This window comes from Ursus maritimus, unplaced genomic scaffold (genome assembly GCF_017311325.1).
Source record: "Ursus maritimus isolate PB19 unplaced genomic scaffold, ASM1731132v1 scaffold_3, whole genome shotgun sequence".
Classification (NCBI taxonomy): Eukaryota; Metazoa; Chordata; class Mammalia; order Carnivora; family Ursidae; genus Ursus; species Ursus maritimus.
Window position 1 is genome coordinate 86,965,081 of NW_024425563.1, and position 16,846 is coordinate 86,981,926.

At 42.0% G+C, this 16,846-nt stretch overlaps 1 protein-coding gene across 3 annotated transcripts in view; it reads left to right on the forward strand.

The window, feature by feature from the left end:
* The window catches only part of PRKAR2B (protein kinase cAMP-dependent type II regulatory subunit beta), an 89,160-nt gene that overhangs the window by 59,346 nt on the left and 12,968 nt on the right, over positions 1 to 16,846 (forward strand). For all 3 annotated transcript variants that reach the window (XR_005838631.1, XM_040644386.1, XM_040644385.1), the window contains exons 3-6: positions 200 to 252; positions 7,579 to 7,662; positions 13,772 to 13,878; positions 16,588 to 16,741. Coding sequence is in view for 2 of the 3 variants with exons in the window: in XM_040644386.1 (XP_040500320.1) it covers positions 200 to 252; positions 7,579 to 7,662; positions 13,772 to 13,878; positions 16,588 to 16,741 (398 nt within the window). In the remaining variant the exon portion in view is untranslated. The remainder of the gene's footprint in view (positions 1 to 199; positions 253 to 7,578; positions 7,663 to 13,771; positions 13,879 to 16,587; positions 16,742 to 16,846) is intronic.

Below are 16,846 nucleotides of genomic sequence, written 5' to 3' on the forward strand. Positions count from 1 at the left end.
TTAAAGTACAGCTTTATATTTTAATAAATTTGTCATAAATTTCAATAAGGAATTGTCTTTTGAGTGTAGACTGCTTGCCCTGGATGAAATGAATTAATGTTGTATTATACCATGGTTTTTTTTTAAATTAATTTTTAAGGTATATTTATTTTATTTCTTGATGGAAGAATCTTTCAAATGTCCATTTTTATTTTTATAGTATGTGCAGAAGCTTATAATCCTGATGAAGAAGAAGATGATGCAGAGTCCAGGGTATGTAATTTACTTAATAAATCAGTTTTAAATTATACTACAGTTTTGGATCAGAAATATAATAATAGAAAGAGGTTAACAGGCATGTAGATGGACAGGAAGCATAATGGAATTATTTTTACTGTTTCTTTTCCTAGTCTTCTCTCTGATAGCTTACTTCTACTTCAAGTTCTATAGAATTACTTTGCTCCAAAGAGAAAGAGTCTTATTCTTTGGATAAAAAGGAAGATGAGCATAAAAACTCACTGCAGTGTGGTTTTATTTCTTTTGCAAAAATACAGCCTGGTGATGGAAAACGTTCTTAGCTATCGTTCTCATAGCATTAATGCTATTTTTTCTGAAGGTATATCAAGTAAAGAAAAATACTAGGGAAAGCCTTCTTTCCTACCAATTTATAACAACAGAAGCTTATGCTGAAACAAATAGAAAAATCACAGTAGAATTACATCTAAATTGCCAGAATAAAAGTTCTTACTCTTTAATATCTATGAATCTGTTTGCTCAGAAACTGATTTCTTGAAGGTCATAATGTTTTTGTAAGAATTTGTCCAGTTTTGTTTGAAGCAGTTTTTAAGTTAAGCTATGTCCTCCCTTCACCTATTATTTATTTAGTAAAAAGTAAACTAAATAAGAGATTACTGTGCCTGGAAATGAAAAGTAATAAGTTGCCTTTTTTTTTTTTTTTTTTTTTTTCCGAGTACTGACTTGGCAAAGCTCTTCTCTGTTTGGCTTCAAAAAATAAAAATTTATTTCTGTAGCTCTGACAAATACTTGAATAAGATTGAGTTTTTTGTTTTTTTGTTTTGTTTTGTTGGTTTTTTTTTTTTTTTAAGATTTTTTATTTATTTATTTGACAGAGAGAGACAGCCAGCGAGAGAGGGAACACAAGCAGGGGGAGTGGGAGAGGAAGAAGGAGGCTCCCAGGAGAGGAGCCTGACGTGGGGCTTGATCCCGGGATTCCGGGATCATGCCCTGAGCCGAAGGCAAATGCTTAACGACTGCACCACCCAGGCGCCCCTGGATTGAGTTTTAATATGGAAAAGCAAATACTGTGTCCCTAAGTCATTACATCATTAAGCTTCCTGAAATATATGTAAAATCCAGTGGTAGAAAGTTCAGGAGTCTTATCTTGAAGGTCTTGAAGGAAATCTCATTTCATTCCCATACCCATGGGGATTCCCAGCAGCAGCGGGGGGGGNTTGCTACCAGAACATAAATTAATTTGATAATGTCTGTAAATTCTGGCCTGAAATTATGTTTCCTTAGGATTAAGATATTGTTACTAATGTGTAACTTGCTGTTAGTACTTCATGTAGTGGTAAAAACCAGGCCTTCCCCAACATGTCCTTGATTTATGTATCTAGCAGAAACAATAATGAGTGACTTTGATGAGTACACACATTCTTTATATTTGCGTATAAAGGTATTCAGGATAAAACTTAGTAATTGAGATGTTTGATGAGCTGGTTTAATTTTGTAAGAATCTAAATTGAAGGGCTTTTCAAAAGTACAGTTTAAAAACAATACACAGTATCTCATAGACTCAGACTATTAGCTACCATTTGATCCGAGTGATAGGTAAAGTGATTGGCTGGGTCACTCCAATTAATTCTTAACAGTCGTGTTTGGGCGGTGGAACCAGTCAAGATTCATTTGGCTATGTCAAAGAATCCAATCACATTGAGATAAAAATTTTAAAAGAATTTTAAAAAATTATTTTTAAAATTCTTTAGAAAAAATTTTAAAAAGAAAATATTGAAAAATATTATTGGATGTAGGCTTGGAAATCTTACAGAATTCCAGAAAGAATGGGGGGTAAAACACCCCCAAACAGGCAGGAGCAGGACCCCCAGTCTGGGGTCCTCCTCCCACAGCAGTGGTGCAGGACTTACAGAGTATTGTCTTAGAAAGAGACTTGGCTGCCAGTTGCTCTTAGTGCTGTGACTCTCAGCTTCAAGTCCCAGTTTCCACGACAGGGTTTCTCATGGACCCAGCTTTGGCTAGGGGGCCAGGGACAAGACGTGCAGCCTTGGCTACCAGACACCACTTTCAAATGAAGGCAATTCCTAGAGAAGGAAGAATCTTTGTGAGTTGGGCATTCACTGCTGGAGTTGTCCCCTGTAACACCCTCCATGTTATTTTTAATAGTTTTTTTGTAATTAATTATAATTATAAAGTGCTTCAGGTTCTCCATTAGTTTGACTGTTCTCTAAACATGTTACTAAAAACTGCACTGTTTTTTGGTCGTAGATACTACGAGGCAAGTTGCACCATAGCCCTTGGAAATGATTACTACAGATTTCAGAATTAATTGGCTCTAAGCAGATATTGGAAAATGTCTGTAAGGAAAACATATATTTTGTTAAAGTGCCATTTCATTTGGACGTTTTGTATTTCACAGACTATGTATCAAATCCTTAAGTCTCAGATTAGTATAAATAAGTATTCTTTGATATGAATTCGAAGAAAACTTAAATACTTAAGGTGGATTTTGGAAAAATCACAAATTAGATTTTACCCTGAATAAATGAAAATATAAGGGCACCTGGCTGTGTCAATCGGTGGAGCATGCCACGCTCCATCTCGGGGTTGTGAGTTCCAGCCTTGTGTTGGGTGTAGAGATCACTCAAAAAAAGAAATCTTAAAAATAAATGAAAATAGAAGAGTTATATATACATCTAACATGTAACTCTTCTGGTAGAGAAGAGCTGGTAATTTTAAGAATGGGTCATTCCTTTGTTGTGTTACTCTTCAAAATTTTGGGGAGGTGCCTTCTGTATATCTGCCTGGGTGCTAGGATGTTCCGTGGTGAGCACTGCAGGTAAGTCCCTGCCATCTTGGGGCTCAGCGGCTAATAGTGGAATTAGAGAACAAGCCAGTAAATTAATGAACAGTTACAAAATATGGTGAAACAAAACCAAACCCCACATCAACAGGGTCCCTAGTTAAATGTAGTGGTTGCAGAAGGTCTCCTTGAGGTGGGACCAGAGAGTGAAGAAGGGGAGTCTTGCCACAAAGCCCAGGAGCCCGTTTTGGCTTGACCTCAGCGTCTCCGCGTGGGAGCAGTTGGCGGTCCTGAGTGCAGGCAGGTGTGGCTATGGGCTGGTGGCAGAGGTGAGGGCGGCCAAGGAAGGGCGGGCGTTTAATGCTCGGTAAATGCGATGGAATCCATCCAGGTGTTCTGATTTGAATTTTTTAAAGGTTACCTTCAGCTCTGTGTGGACAATGGACTAGGCAAATAGGAAACGATCTTGTACAGATATCCATTGCTTAGCAGAATAGATTTGCAGTGTTTTCTTTACAGAAAATGTCTCTGTAAATTTTATTTATTAATTGGTGTTCTAATTTTTTAAAATGAAAGACACCAGAGGTTTAGAGCAGGAACTGGCAAACTTTTTTGGTAAACCTTTTTTTTAACTGAAAAATTTACTCTTTGCAGGTAATAAATATTTCAGGCTTGGAGGGCCATACCGTTTCTGTCACAGCTACTTGCTCTGCTGCTGTAGCTTGAAAACAGCCATGGATAATATGTAAATGGATGAATGTGGCTGTGTTCCGTTCAAACTTTATTTCTGGGGGTGCCTGCCTGGCTCAGTCGGTGGCATGTGCAACTCTTGATCTCGGGGTCCTGAGTTCAAGCCCCATGATGCATGTAGAACTTACTTAAAAAAAAAAACACAACTTTATTATGGACACTTGCATTTGAATTTGTATAATTTTCACATGTCAAGAAGTATTAATTCTTTTGTTTTTTTCTCCCAGTCATTCTTAGCCTAGGGGCCATGCAAAAAGAAATTTGGCCTTCAGAAGGGCCAGTTTGCTGACCATGGTTTAGAGCATAAATTCTGTAGCAGCCCGGCTGGGATGAATCCTAGCTCTGCAGCTCTGAACTTGCTGACATGAAGAAATGACACGGGCAAGTTCATTTTAATATATGAGCTCATGCGGTATTTTTCTTTCTGTCTGACTTATTTTACTTAGCATAAATTATTACCTGCTTCATGGGGTCAGTTACTAGGATAAAATGAGTTCATATTTTTAAAGCCCTTAAACCAGTGCCTGGCATAAATGCTACATAATTATTTGTTTAACAAATGAGATTTTTACCCTGAAATCAGAAATAAAATTCAGTAAAAAAGCCAAGGGACTTCTAGTGTAATGAAAATCACGTTTGGGTGTATTGTTTAGTTACACCCTTAGTTATCCCGATGCAGATCTCCTCTGTAGGATCCCACCAAACCAAACACAAAAGCACGAGAGTCTTTAGAAGTGGAAGAGCAGCTTTTGAGCAGTTGGTTACTGGACAGGGGCTCCAAAGCCTCCAAGAAGTACCTGATTTCTCACTGTTTGCTTTCCACAACACAGAGCAGGATTTTAATGCGGGGTCTGTAACAGGCTCTGGGTACTGAGAGTGAGGGTGGGGAGAGGGGACGGAGGGAGAACGGAAAGCAGGGAGAGCTGTAGACCACAGCAGTGGTGGCGGGATTGAGAACCAGAAGTGAAAAGAGTTAATGCATAAGAAGGCAAGTAGTAGGAGAGAGACGAGGAAAAAGCTGCTGTGTGAGGGGCTCCTACAGAGTGAATGGTCGCGGAGAAAGACTTAAATCGATCACAGGAGTAAAGCAGGTGCAAGATGGTGCCAAGAATGATTAAGGAAGACAATTTGGGTGATCCAGACAAACCCTAGCACTTCCCGAAGCGGGTTCCCAAGGGTCCAGAGAACTGTGAGACGGCGTGGAAGACAGGCAGCGTTCGTGGGATAAGGAGTAAGGGACGACAAATAAGCATAGAGCCCACAGCTGGCTTGGCTTTGGGGCTTGGCTGATGGGCTATGCCACGTTTCCAGAGCATTTACGTGGGCACGAAGGCTATCTAAATTGGTGGGCTGGGGCACCTGGGTGGCTCAGTCATTAAGCGTCTGCCTTTGGCTCAGGGTGTGATCCCAGGGTCCTGGGATCGAGCCCCGCTTCAGGCTCCATGCTCTGCTGGGAGCCTGCTTTTTTCCTCTCACACTCCCTCTGCTTGTGTTCCCTCTCTCGCTGCCTTTCCCTCTGTCAAATAAATAAATAAAATCTTAAAAAAAAAACTTAAAAAAAAATTGTGGTGGGCTGACGTTGCTCCCTGGGCTGGAGCACCTCCAGCTTGGGCCTAGAACATTTTTTCCACAAGGGTGCTGTGATACCCCAACTTTTTCTCTCTGAGGACAGGGCTTCTCAGCAGGCAAACTTTTTTTTTAAAGATTTTATTTATTTTTTTCAGAGAGAGAGAAAGAGGGGGGAGGGGCAGAACGAGGGGAGAAGGAGTCCTATGCAGACTGCACTCAGCCCAGAGCCTGACTCCCGGCTCGACCCCACGACCCTGAGATCACCACCTGAGCCGAAACCAAGACTCGGCCGCTCAACCAGCTGCACCACCGGGCACCCCTCAGCCGGCAAACATTTTATGATCGCTTCAATTTGAAGTTGTAGTTGGGAGGGAGAAGTGACTTTGTGTTTTGTTCTGTTGTGTTAGCCTTCCTTATTCGAAGTAGGGAGATACTACTAGAATTTTGGTTGGCATGATTTTTTCAGTGCCCTGATTGAAAAAGTTTCTTGTATAGTAAGCAGTGAGTTAGGCACCAGGGTCTGCTTTCTCTGTATCTATATGTCACCTTAAAATCTAGATTGAGGAGCATATTCATTAGATAGTAAATAAAGTTTGCATATATCTTACCTATATAGGGAAAAAAATGCAATGACTTCCTCTCCCACGGGCTAATACTCTTTTGTGTAGTATATAAATGAACACATACATGCATACCTTGCAGATGGACCACCGAAATAAGGCAAATACTGCAGTAAAGCCGGTCAAATGATTGTTTTGTTTTCCCTGCGCATATAAAAGTTATGTGTGTCCTGTTTTAGCCTATTAAATGTACAGTAACATTATGTCTAAAAAAAAATTGTACGTACCTTAATTAAAAATATACTTTATTGCTAAAAAATGCTAACCATCACCTGAGCTTTCAGCGAGTCCTAATGACTGATCACAGATCACCAGAACCGATACAGTCGAAAGGTTTGAAATATTGCAAGAATTACCAAAATGTAACACAGAGAGATGAAGTGAGCAAATGCTGCTGGGAAAATGGCGCTCAGCGCAGCGTTGCCACGTGCCTTCAGTTTGTAAACGCATCTTATCTGTGAGGCTCAGTAAGGTGACGTCAGTAAAACAAGGCACATACTGTAAATTTCCTTTATTCGTCTTGGGCCTATGATTTTCAGTAATTTTTAGCCACCGGAGATGGGTTTGAAATGCTGCTTCTAATTTCCCATCGGGAGTGTTGGTGTATTCTTGGGCACGGAACTCCCCACTGCCCGATTCCGGCTGCTCCGACGGTGGGGCCAGTGACGGGGTAGCTCCCGTCAGCTGCTCTCTGAACATCAGTGCACAGGCGGTCCGGGAGGTGACCCCATGCCTGCTGCTTTTAGGACTGTCTCTTGCCTCGACTCATTTTATAGTTAGAAACTATCAACGTTCACAACAGAACGGGCCTTTCGGTGCGAGTGGTTGAGCCTTCCGCTAGTCAGAGGGGACTCTGGAGTGTTGACACGCACACTTACAGAGGGCATTCTGTTGGTCTTCGCCCTCCTGGAATGGCACTTTAGGAAGAATAGGCTACCTGGTTTTCTTTGAGCTCATTCTAAATTGAGCTCACCAGGACCCCTGGCTTCATCTTTCCACAAATCCACACTCTCTTGGTACCTCACCCTGTTTACTCCCTCCCTTCGGAAAACCGGTCTCCGTGGGGATAGTGACATACATGGTGTGTAAAAATGTGTTTAACATCTAATACAATATGCGTGTAAGCATTTAGTGGCTTCGAGAGACTGTCACGTTTCAAAGGAAAGATCTACATCCTCAAAGACTATCACACTCAGTGGTAGAGTATGAAACAGTATTAGAGAAACCGAGAGAGTATTAGACGGAATGAAGGCAGCCTCCAGACCTTTAACGTAGCCGTCATACATGCTGTCCTTCTGCGTGTTCCCACTGGCTGGGAGCTCTGGGGTCTTTAGTGAATAGCCAATCACAGACCTTTACAAAATGAACTTGCCAACCTGGGGAAACCCTCGTTGGAAAAACATTCAAGGCTCTGTTGATGAGTGTGCACTTCCTCCCCGAGACCAAGCTGTGTTACTTTCCCTTACTTAGGGGCATAGCTCGTGTGCGGTCACCTAAAGTGAACCTCAGCACTGACAGTTCTTCCCTCCAACATCCTGCTGGGGGGTTTTATCCCTTATCATAAGATGAGTAGACTAATTTGTTAATTTGGTGTCCTTTTAGATTATACATCCCAAAACTGATGATCAAAGAAATCGGTTGCAAGAGGCTTGCAAAGACATCCTGCTGTTTAAGAACCTGGATCCGGTAAGCTACATCTCAGTGACCAGAAGTGTTTTTTTTTTTTTTTTTTTCCAGCACCATCAGAGGGAAGAACGGTGCAGGGTCTTGGAGTTTTACCCTTTCGACAAGCTAAGGTCACCCGGGATGACGTACACCCCCCCGCCCCCGGCCCCATGGCTGCCCGTGTGGTGATTTGTGTTCTAGGAGAGCAATGCTAAGCTTGGGAGGTGCAATGTCCTTGAAGCCAGGAGCACACAGGCCTGCCTGCCCCTTGTCCGCGGAAGACATTATCTCATCCCTCCAGGTTATGTGCTACAAGCATAGCCCTGAGAAACAGCCTCGATGAAGAGAGGGTTGGACCTCACCTTCTTTGTACATCCAGCAGGAACGTGCAGGGGGTTCAGGGCCCACAGTGGATTGCCTCTCTCACCAGCTAATGATCCTAATGATAGGTTATGTACAACTTTTGTATTATACTTATTTTAAAAGTAACATTTTACTTTCCTTTAAACATAGAGCGATTTTTTTCTTTGTAAGGAGTTTGAAATCTCTGGTCTTTGGCTCTGGCTGTTTTTTTAGAAACCCCTCTCTCGGGATGAGTGAGCAAGTGGTTCACATTTTGCTCTGTACTCGGACCTAAATATTCTCTTCCTTCATCTCACATCGTGCATCTTGATTGCTCTGTGATTGTTTGGGTTGCCAGGATCCTGCTGCCATGACCCAAATGTGGAAACTGAGTCAACTCTTGTAGCTTACCTCACCTTTATTTTTATAATGTTTTGGGTTTTTTTAGACTTTATGTATGTATTAGAAGGAGTGAGCGAGCACACAAGCAGGGGGAGGGGCAGAGGGAGAGGGAGAAGCAGACTCCACACTGAGCAGGGAGCCCCATGTGGGACTCCATCCCAGGACCCTGGGATCATGACCTGAGCTGAAGGCAGACGCTTAACCGACTGAGCCACCCAGGCACCCTTTACCTCAACTTTTTTTTTGGTCAAACACAGCATTTTATAGTTTTCAGATAGATGCCCTAGAACATTAAATTAAGACCTGCTCTTTTTAAGATGAGGTCTTCTTAAAGCCATTTTTATGAGGTGGGTACATTATTATACTGAGTGCGCTACACTGGGTCACAGGGTGCCCTGAAACATTTTTTAAAGATCTTTTGTTTCTAATACCACATATGTTTCTACCATGTCCTTCACGAACACGGATTACCTTTTGTGACTTTGGAGATGTTGTTTTAGGAACACATGTTATAAGTTTTGTCCAGTTTGCCTCAGGTCCTCTAGAATTCTTAATGAGTTTGCAAAACTGTGAGCTCTATAAAGAATGGGGCTGTTGTTTGTTTGCTCTAATAATGGAAGATTAAGAAATGAAATTAAGGGGCACCTGGGTGGTTCAGTCGGTTAAGTATCTCACTCCTGATTTCAGCTCAGGTCATGATCTCAGGGTTGTGAGATCGAGCCCTGCGTTGGAACCCACACTGGGCATGCAGCCTGCTTAAGATTCTTTCTCTCTCTCTCCGACTGCCCCTCCTCTGATCAATGCTGTGATGGAGTCCGGACGCTGTGTGAGAATGAGGGTCTCTCAACCCCACCTGGATTCAGGAAGCTGGGGAAGCCACCTGAGCTGAGCCTCAGAGAATGAGCAGGAAGGAGATTGCCCATGGAAGGAAAGTGCCGGGCATGTTCTCACGGGAGCCTGTGTCAGCAGACACGGGTGCTGAGAGCTCAGAGACGCACGTGCCGTGTCATCAAGGACCCTTCTTGAGTGCCACCCTGTAGTGTTGGCCACATACTGTACGCAGTGGGAAGTCACCATTGAAACATTTTAAGCAGAGAAAGTAACAATCAAATGTGTCTGAGGTCACTTCGGTGGCAGGATAGAGGGTAGAAAGGAGGGAAATGGGCTTAGGGAAGGGAACAAGGGGACGGTTTCATAAAATATTCAGAATTAGCAGAAGTTGGCACTTTTTAGGGATCAAATGATTTGTAACCTGATGGAAAGGGTCTAGGATTACTCCCACTGTCTCGCTGGAATGAACATGAGCTGGTACCTTTTTCCTGAATTGGGAAAATTTGGAGGCAGAACGGGAAGCAGTAATTACTAACTAAAAAGAAGAATGATCTTAACCTTTTACCTACTATCTCATCTGAATTCCCTGAAGTCCTTGTTTAGCTTGGAAATCTGGCACCTCTTAGGCCACTGAACATTTTTCCTGGGAGGGCTGTATATTCATATGTTGAGCACAGCATTTATAATTATTAATCTCTTTGAAGATATCCTTTTCATGAATATTTTAATGCTCGACTCAGTAGGCCATTTTTCTTCTGAAATATTTCTAATTTGAGGCAAACTGAAATAATTTCCCTATACTCCATGATAGGTTCCTTCATTAATGGAGAGTAAATTGTTATTTTTGAAGTTAGAGACCTTTCATCGAGCTCAGTCTCGAATTTGCATTCTGTAGAATAAGATGTGGATTTCCTACTGTAGTTGTCAGTCATTGGGATAAGCCTCTGCATATTAAATATTTCCTAAGTTCTTTTCACTCTGTGCATAATTATGGGGAAATTGCATTTTGATTGATTAGAACAGACACCTGTCACAGTGAGAAGTTCTAGAAGAAATGATTGTTCTGTATTTTACCAGGAATTACTTTTTTGTATATCCATGTGTGAAATTCCTAAGCTTTATAAAGTTTTAAAATGCAGCTAAATACCAAGACAACAAAAAAATTTACTAGAGCAATGTATTTCATTTTTTTTCTCCCATTTGACATTTAGGGAAAGAGCTAATCAATAAAGCTGATATTCTCTCTCCATTTGGCCTAAAGGAGTTGGGATATAAATAGTAAGCGAAACAAAATATTAGTAAACCATTTAATCAAACTTCATAATTTTGATAGGTGACCATATGCTGCCTGGTTGATGAACTCATTTGGATAAAATGGTCCCTGTGGGGCCAATTAGCAGCACATCCAGACAGCACTGCCTCTCGCCACATTGGCTTCATCTTCTGCGGGGGCTCCTGTTTCACAAGGAGGTGTCAGAACTCACGCAGGGAGCCAGGGAGGGGATGAAAACCCCTTCCTGCAGGACCCACCCCACCGTTCCTCCAAAGGCTTTGCTTAGCCCACGTGAAGAGGCAATAGTATGTTCTCTGTTCAAATGGAGAGCTCGGGTTTTTAATTAAAAGCTCTAAGTCTGTGTGCCTAGGCAATTTTAAAAAATCCAAAAAAACAGAAGAGTAGTCAGGGACAGGAAATCTCCCTCACAACCCAGCTTCTCAGGAGCCACATGCTTTGAGCATTCTCATGGGTATTTCAACAGGGTTATGCTTTGCACGGAGGAGTATGTTGTTTTTTTATATTTTGGTGGCAGCAAACTCACCACAGTGTATCAGTATGATTTTATGAAAGTTTAAATTGATAGCATTTATGTATTATAAAGCTAAACCAGGAAAATGCATTAACATTTTGCTCTTGTCTCATTTATTCAATTTGTACAGATAGCCAAGCAGGGCCCACGTCGTCAAAATAATATTGCAAAAGAAGAGCAAAGTTGGAGGACTCACACTTGCCAATTTCAAAACTTTTACTACAGGGGCACGTGGGTGGCTCAGTCAGTTAAGCATCTGACTCTTGGTTTTAGGTCAGCTCACGATCTCGGGGTTGTGAGATCAAGCCCCGTGTCAGGCTCCACACTCAGCAGGGAGTGTGCTTGAGGTTCTCTCTCTCCCTCTGCCTCTCCTCCCCTTTCTCTCTAAAATAAATAAATAAACCTTTAAGGAAAAAAAACCCAAACAAACCAAACCCTGTACTACAGAACTCCAGGAATAAAAACAACGTGTTACTGGCCTGGGTAGACACATAGAATGGTGGAATAGAACTGAGAGTCTAGAAACAAACCTATACATTTGATTTATACATTTGATTTGATGTCCATTTGATTTTTGATGAGCATGCCAGGACCATTCAATGGGGAAAGAATAGTCCCTTCAAGAAATGGTGCTGGGACAACTGGATGTCCACACGCAAAGGAACCAAGTTGGACCCCTCCTTTACACTGTACGCAAAAATTAACTCAAAATGGATCCAAGACCTAAATGTAAGCTCCCAAACTATAAAAACTCTTAGACGAAGACACGAGGGTAAGTCTTCATGACCTTGGATTTAGCAGTGGATTCTTAGGTGGACTCCAAAAACAGGAATATGAAAAGAAAAGAAAGAAATTGGACTTCATAAAAAATAAAAAAAAATTTGTGCATCAAAGGACATTATTGAAAAAAGTGAAAGACATTCCACCAAGAGAAAATATTTGCAAATCATATATATAAGGGCCTAGTATTCAAAATATATAAAGAATTCTTACAACTCAACAACAAAATAAAAACCCAACTTAAAATTAGGCAATATACTTGAATAGACATTTCTCCAAAAAAGATACTCAAATGACCCATAAGCATATGAAAAGATTCTCAACATGGCTAGTCACTAGGGAAATGCCAGTCCCGAAACCACAATGAAATACCAGCCCAGCACCACTAGGGTGGGTATAATTTTTTTTTTAAGAAGGGGAAATAACAAGTGTTGGCGAGGATGTGGAGAAGTTGGAACCCTAGTACTTTGCTTGTGGGAAAGAAAATGGTTTAGGCACTGTGGAAAACAGCTTGGCATTTGCTCAGAAAGTTCTAGAATTACCATGACTCGGTAGTTCCACTCCTCAGTATAACTCAGAAGAATTGACATATTCAGTATTTGAATGTGAATGTTCTGTGGCCCCACTATTCACAGTAGCCAAAAGGTGGAAACAATCCAGGTGTCCATTGATGGATGAATGGATATACAAATCATGGTGTATTTACAGTGGAATATTATTCATCTGTAAAAAGGAATAAAGTAGGATTTATCCAGAATAAGGATGAACCTCGAAAACCTTACACTGCGTGAAATAAGGCAGATGCACGAGGTCACGTTGTATGATTGCACTGTAGGAAACATCCAGATTAGGGGAATCCTACAGACAGAAAACAGGTAGGTGTTGTCAGGGGCCAGTTAGGGGAGAAGAGAGAAGTGACTGCTTAGTGGGCACAGGGCTTCTTTTTGGGGCGATGACAATGGAAGCTAAGAAGTGGTAGTTGCCCAACTTTGTGGCCACTGACTTGTTCACTTAACCATGGTTAATTTTATGAGAAATTTAACCTCATGAAACAATTGTGTATATATAATTCATCTCAGCGTTTTGATTTCTATTAGTTTTAATATTTAATGGCTCAGATACACTTTATAGAGGCTGTTAAATCAGCAGTTTACAGAATCAATCGCTGTGGCACCTCCACAAAATTAATGGGTTCCACGAAACCCAGTTTGGGAAACACAGAGCCCTTTTGTCTGTTCAGGGGTCTTTGAGTTGTTCCTGTATTTGTTCTGAGGAAAGATTTCTTCACCTTCTAGATTATTCTCACTAGCTGAAGTTTGTCCATGAGCTTGTCAACCACACTTTAGCAGAATAAAAATTTTCTATAGTTTAAGTAGTTGTTAGGTTTGGCATTTCTGGCTTCCGTGTTAATAAATCTGTCCTACGGAGGTACATGGTTGCTTCTCGGAGAGAACCATGGTGATAAAGAACAGTGATAACAAATTTGCCACAGTCATTTTGGGGTTTGCTTATGTTGTTTTTCTGTTCTGTTGTTTTGTTTTTGGTGCTAAAACCAAAAAGGACTGAAACCAGAGTTTGGATTCACTTCAGTATTTAGGTAATCTCTACATAATCTGCAGCCGTACTTTACGATCCTGGTCGTTTTACTTGCTTCTATTTCATGCATAACGTATCTGGTGGTTGATTTTTCAGTATATGGAAGTGGGGATCGTTGTGCTGAAATACTCCAAAATAACTAATTATTATTACTTTCAGGTACTGAATACGAAAGGAAATGTATAATCATCTCATTTGTTAGGTGGTAAGAACAACTGTGCTGTGTATTTTTTTTTTTTTGCAAGATTTAACGGCAGTGATGATATTTCTGTTCCTTCGAGCTGCTTCACAGAAATCTAAAGCCGTTGATGGTTAGTTAAGAGAACATATTGTAGACAAACATAAGGATTGTGTCTTTTCTTTTTAAAAAATAGGAGCAGATGTCTCAAGTGTTAGATGCCATGTTTGAAAAACTGGTCAAAGAAGGGGAGCATGTAATTGATCAAGGCGATGATGGCGACAACTTCTATGTGATTGATAGGTAAGTTCCGCGTAACCTCACTGTGGGAATGTAATGAACCTTCCGTATAAAGTCTCCGCGGTTCTTGTAATGACCGGCAAGTTAATATTCAATAGTTGCTGTTACCTCTTTATTCCCGTTACTCCATAATAGGCCCTGGAAGCCTGCTGTGAATACGTGTGGTACAGCCACATCAGATCATGAAAAGAGGCCTCGTTTATAGAAAAACGGATGATTTTCATTAGTGAGAGCCCTAAATCTCAGTCATTCACTGTGAGCTGCCTCGTTTATTAACTTTGGCTTGAGAGGACGCCTGTTACACTTAGAAGGGAGGCAGAGCACGGCATCTGGGGTGTTGAATCATATAACTCAATCTGTTCTGTCTTTATTAACGATAAAGTGAAACGCGCGCATGGCGGAGAGGGCAGTTTATGTGCTTTCCAGAAACTGTTTATGCATTCTTGTGCATTAAAAACCTTATAGAGAAGTTATTTTAAAACACTGTAGAGAGATTCTTTTATTTAAATAGGAAGGCGGGCATTCAGACTGAAAATGTAATTTCGGAAAACGTTCAGTTGTGCTTTACTTCATCAGAGAACAGCGTGCTTTAAGCGATAATTAGGTAAAAGCCCTGGACTGTACTGGGGAAGCGGTCTGAACGGAGGCTTTATTTCTTCACTTTGGTAAAGTGATGCTAAAGTGCCCATGAGACAGTTGGCATCCCCAGCCCCTCCTGTTTTGGGGGCCGCACAGTCATCTCCCAGCCCGGCCGGATTCATTGGGTTGCATTTGCTTTTCTGGGTAGAGTTGTGCTCAGCTCAGAGCCTTGCAGAAAATCACACCCCATCTGTCTGCGCAGCGTCGTTTCTTGCCTTGGCTCTGGGGTTGGCATCTCTCCTACATCAGCAGTCCTGCACGCTCTCCGAGGGGAGGGTTCTCACCAGTTCCTCCATTGCCTCATCCCTAATGCCATGGCGACCTGTAGAGCCACTGGCAAGGGCTGGGGTGAGCTCTCTGACTTTAGAACAGACCCAGTTATTCCATATGTAAATTAAAGTCTTGATTTTAGGATCCTTAACAGCTTTCATCAGTGAAACACGTCAGAAATTCACTCAGCTGTTAAACTGTTTAACTGTGGGGGGTAAGGCAAACCCAAATACGATAAAAGCTCCCTTACGTTTCCCTGGTCAGTTAGAGCCTAATCACCCGTTTGGTAGATGAAAACTCCCAGGCACACAGAAGCGACGGGAGTCGGCGAAGGTGAGCCAGCGTGGCATCCGGGTCTCTTGACCACTGTTTGTGGTTTTTCTGTGGCTCCGCTCTGCCCGACGCCTCATGTTATCAGGGAAGAAATGTGTATGAGAAGGTGGTACAGCCTTTAGACTGTGTGCCCGCAGCTAGACTGGGGGCTTGTTTTACTTCTCCTCAGCACATTTGTCATGTACTTTCTTCTGTTCAAAGTAGAAAATGTATAAAACAGTTTTGGTGCCAAAGTGTAAATAGTGTTAATAGAAGAATTAGTCTGTGCTTGAAAAATAGTCATGAAACCGATTCTGGAAGGATCCTTGAAAAGCCCTTCTCCCCATGCACATGCAGCCAGTCACTCTCTTACTCATTAATCTCTTTGCGCCATATCTTGTGTTTTTGGCTTTTGTTGTATCTTTACCATTTACAGTCCTTTCCTAATCTTAAAAGCTCTCCCTTTTTTTGTCTTTGTCAGGGATTTAGACAACAGAATAAAGCCAAAGAATTTCTGCTCTGTCCTCTCAGGTGTTTCAGCAAGCCTTGAAGCCATGGTCTCGGATAAAACACAGTGTATGGGAAGACAGTCGTCCAGAGGAAGAGTGTAGTTCTGTAGACAGGGGGTCTGTGAGATACGTAGGACAGTGCCAGACAGACGCTTGCCTAGAACATGAGCCCAAATAAAAGATAAGCACAGGATAAAAAGACCCACAGAAAGACCAGAATCAGATATTTAGTCTGAATTTCCACCACTTTTTGCTTTAGCTTGGGGGGGTCAGTCTGCAGTAAAGCCCGAGAAGCGGTCAGGAGCCTGAGTGAGTCTTTAGGCGTCGAGGCTGTGTGTCTGTCACAGCTACTGAGCTCTGCTGTTGTGGTTACATACAGTCAGCCATCGAGAAGGCGCAGGCGGACCCGTGTGTTGTGTTTTGGTAACACAGGAAAGCAGGCAGCCAGTCCGTGGGCCCTGCTTTGCTGGCCGCTCCCGTAGATGATACAAGAGCCTGCAGAGTAGGGCTGCAGAGTAGGGCTGACCACATTGTCAGAGCTGTATTCTTTTTTAAAAAGTTATTTTCCTCTGATTTCAAAAGTAATACATGTTCTCTTTAGACACAAAAACTCCTAAAACATCCTTCGCTCTTCTTGCGCTCAGAGATAACCACGGTCCGCTGCTTCAGAAGGATGTCTGTGCGGTATTCTGTCTGGTTGGGGTCTAACTTTTTTATCATTCAACTTTTATTGCTTGGTCCCATTTTCCCCTGGCAGGCACATGTCCGGTCCTTACCGTAGTCTAGCTGATGGTCTCTACCTGCTTGTCTAGCACAGATGTTGTCTCTGGCACATATCGATGCCCTTTTATTACTTGTCATCGGAGGAGAAAGGGAAGGTGGAAAGGAGATTTTGTCGAACACGGCTCTTCTCTGAAATGATGTCTTTTTGTCATGAGACTTGACTGGAGTTACTTTGACCTCTTCTTCATCTGTCCGACAGAGGAACATTTGATATCTATGTGAAGTGCGATGGCGTCGGAAGGTGTGTGGGGAATTACGACAACCGCGGGAGTTTTGGTGAACTGGCCTTAATGTACAACACGCCCAGAGCGGCTACAATCACTGCTACGTCTCCCGGTGCTCTGTGGGGTTTGGTGAGTGAAAGATTCATTTGACCTGAGTGTTATTTGTAAAAACGGTTATGACCAAAGCCAGGCAGGTAGAGTCTTTTAGTTCTAATAGGTGGATTTCTTTGCAAT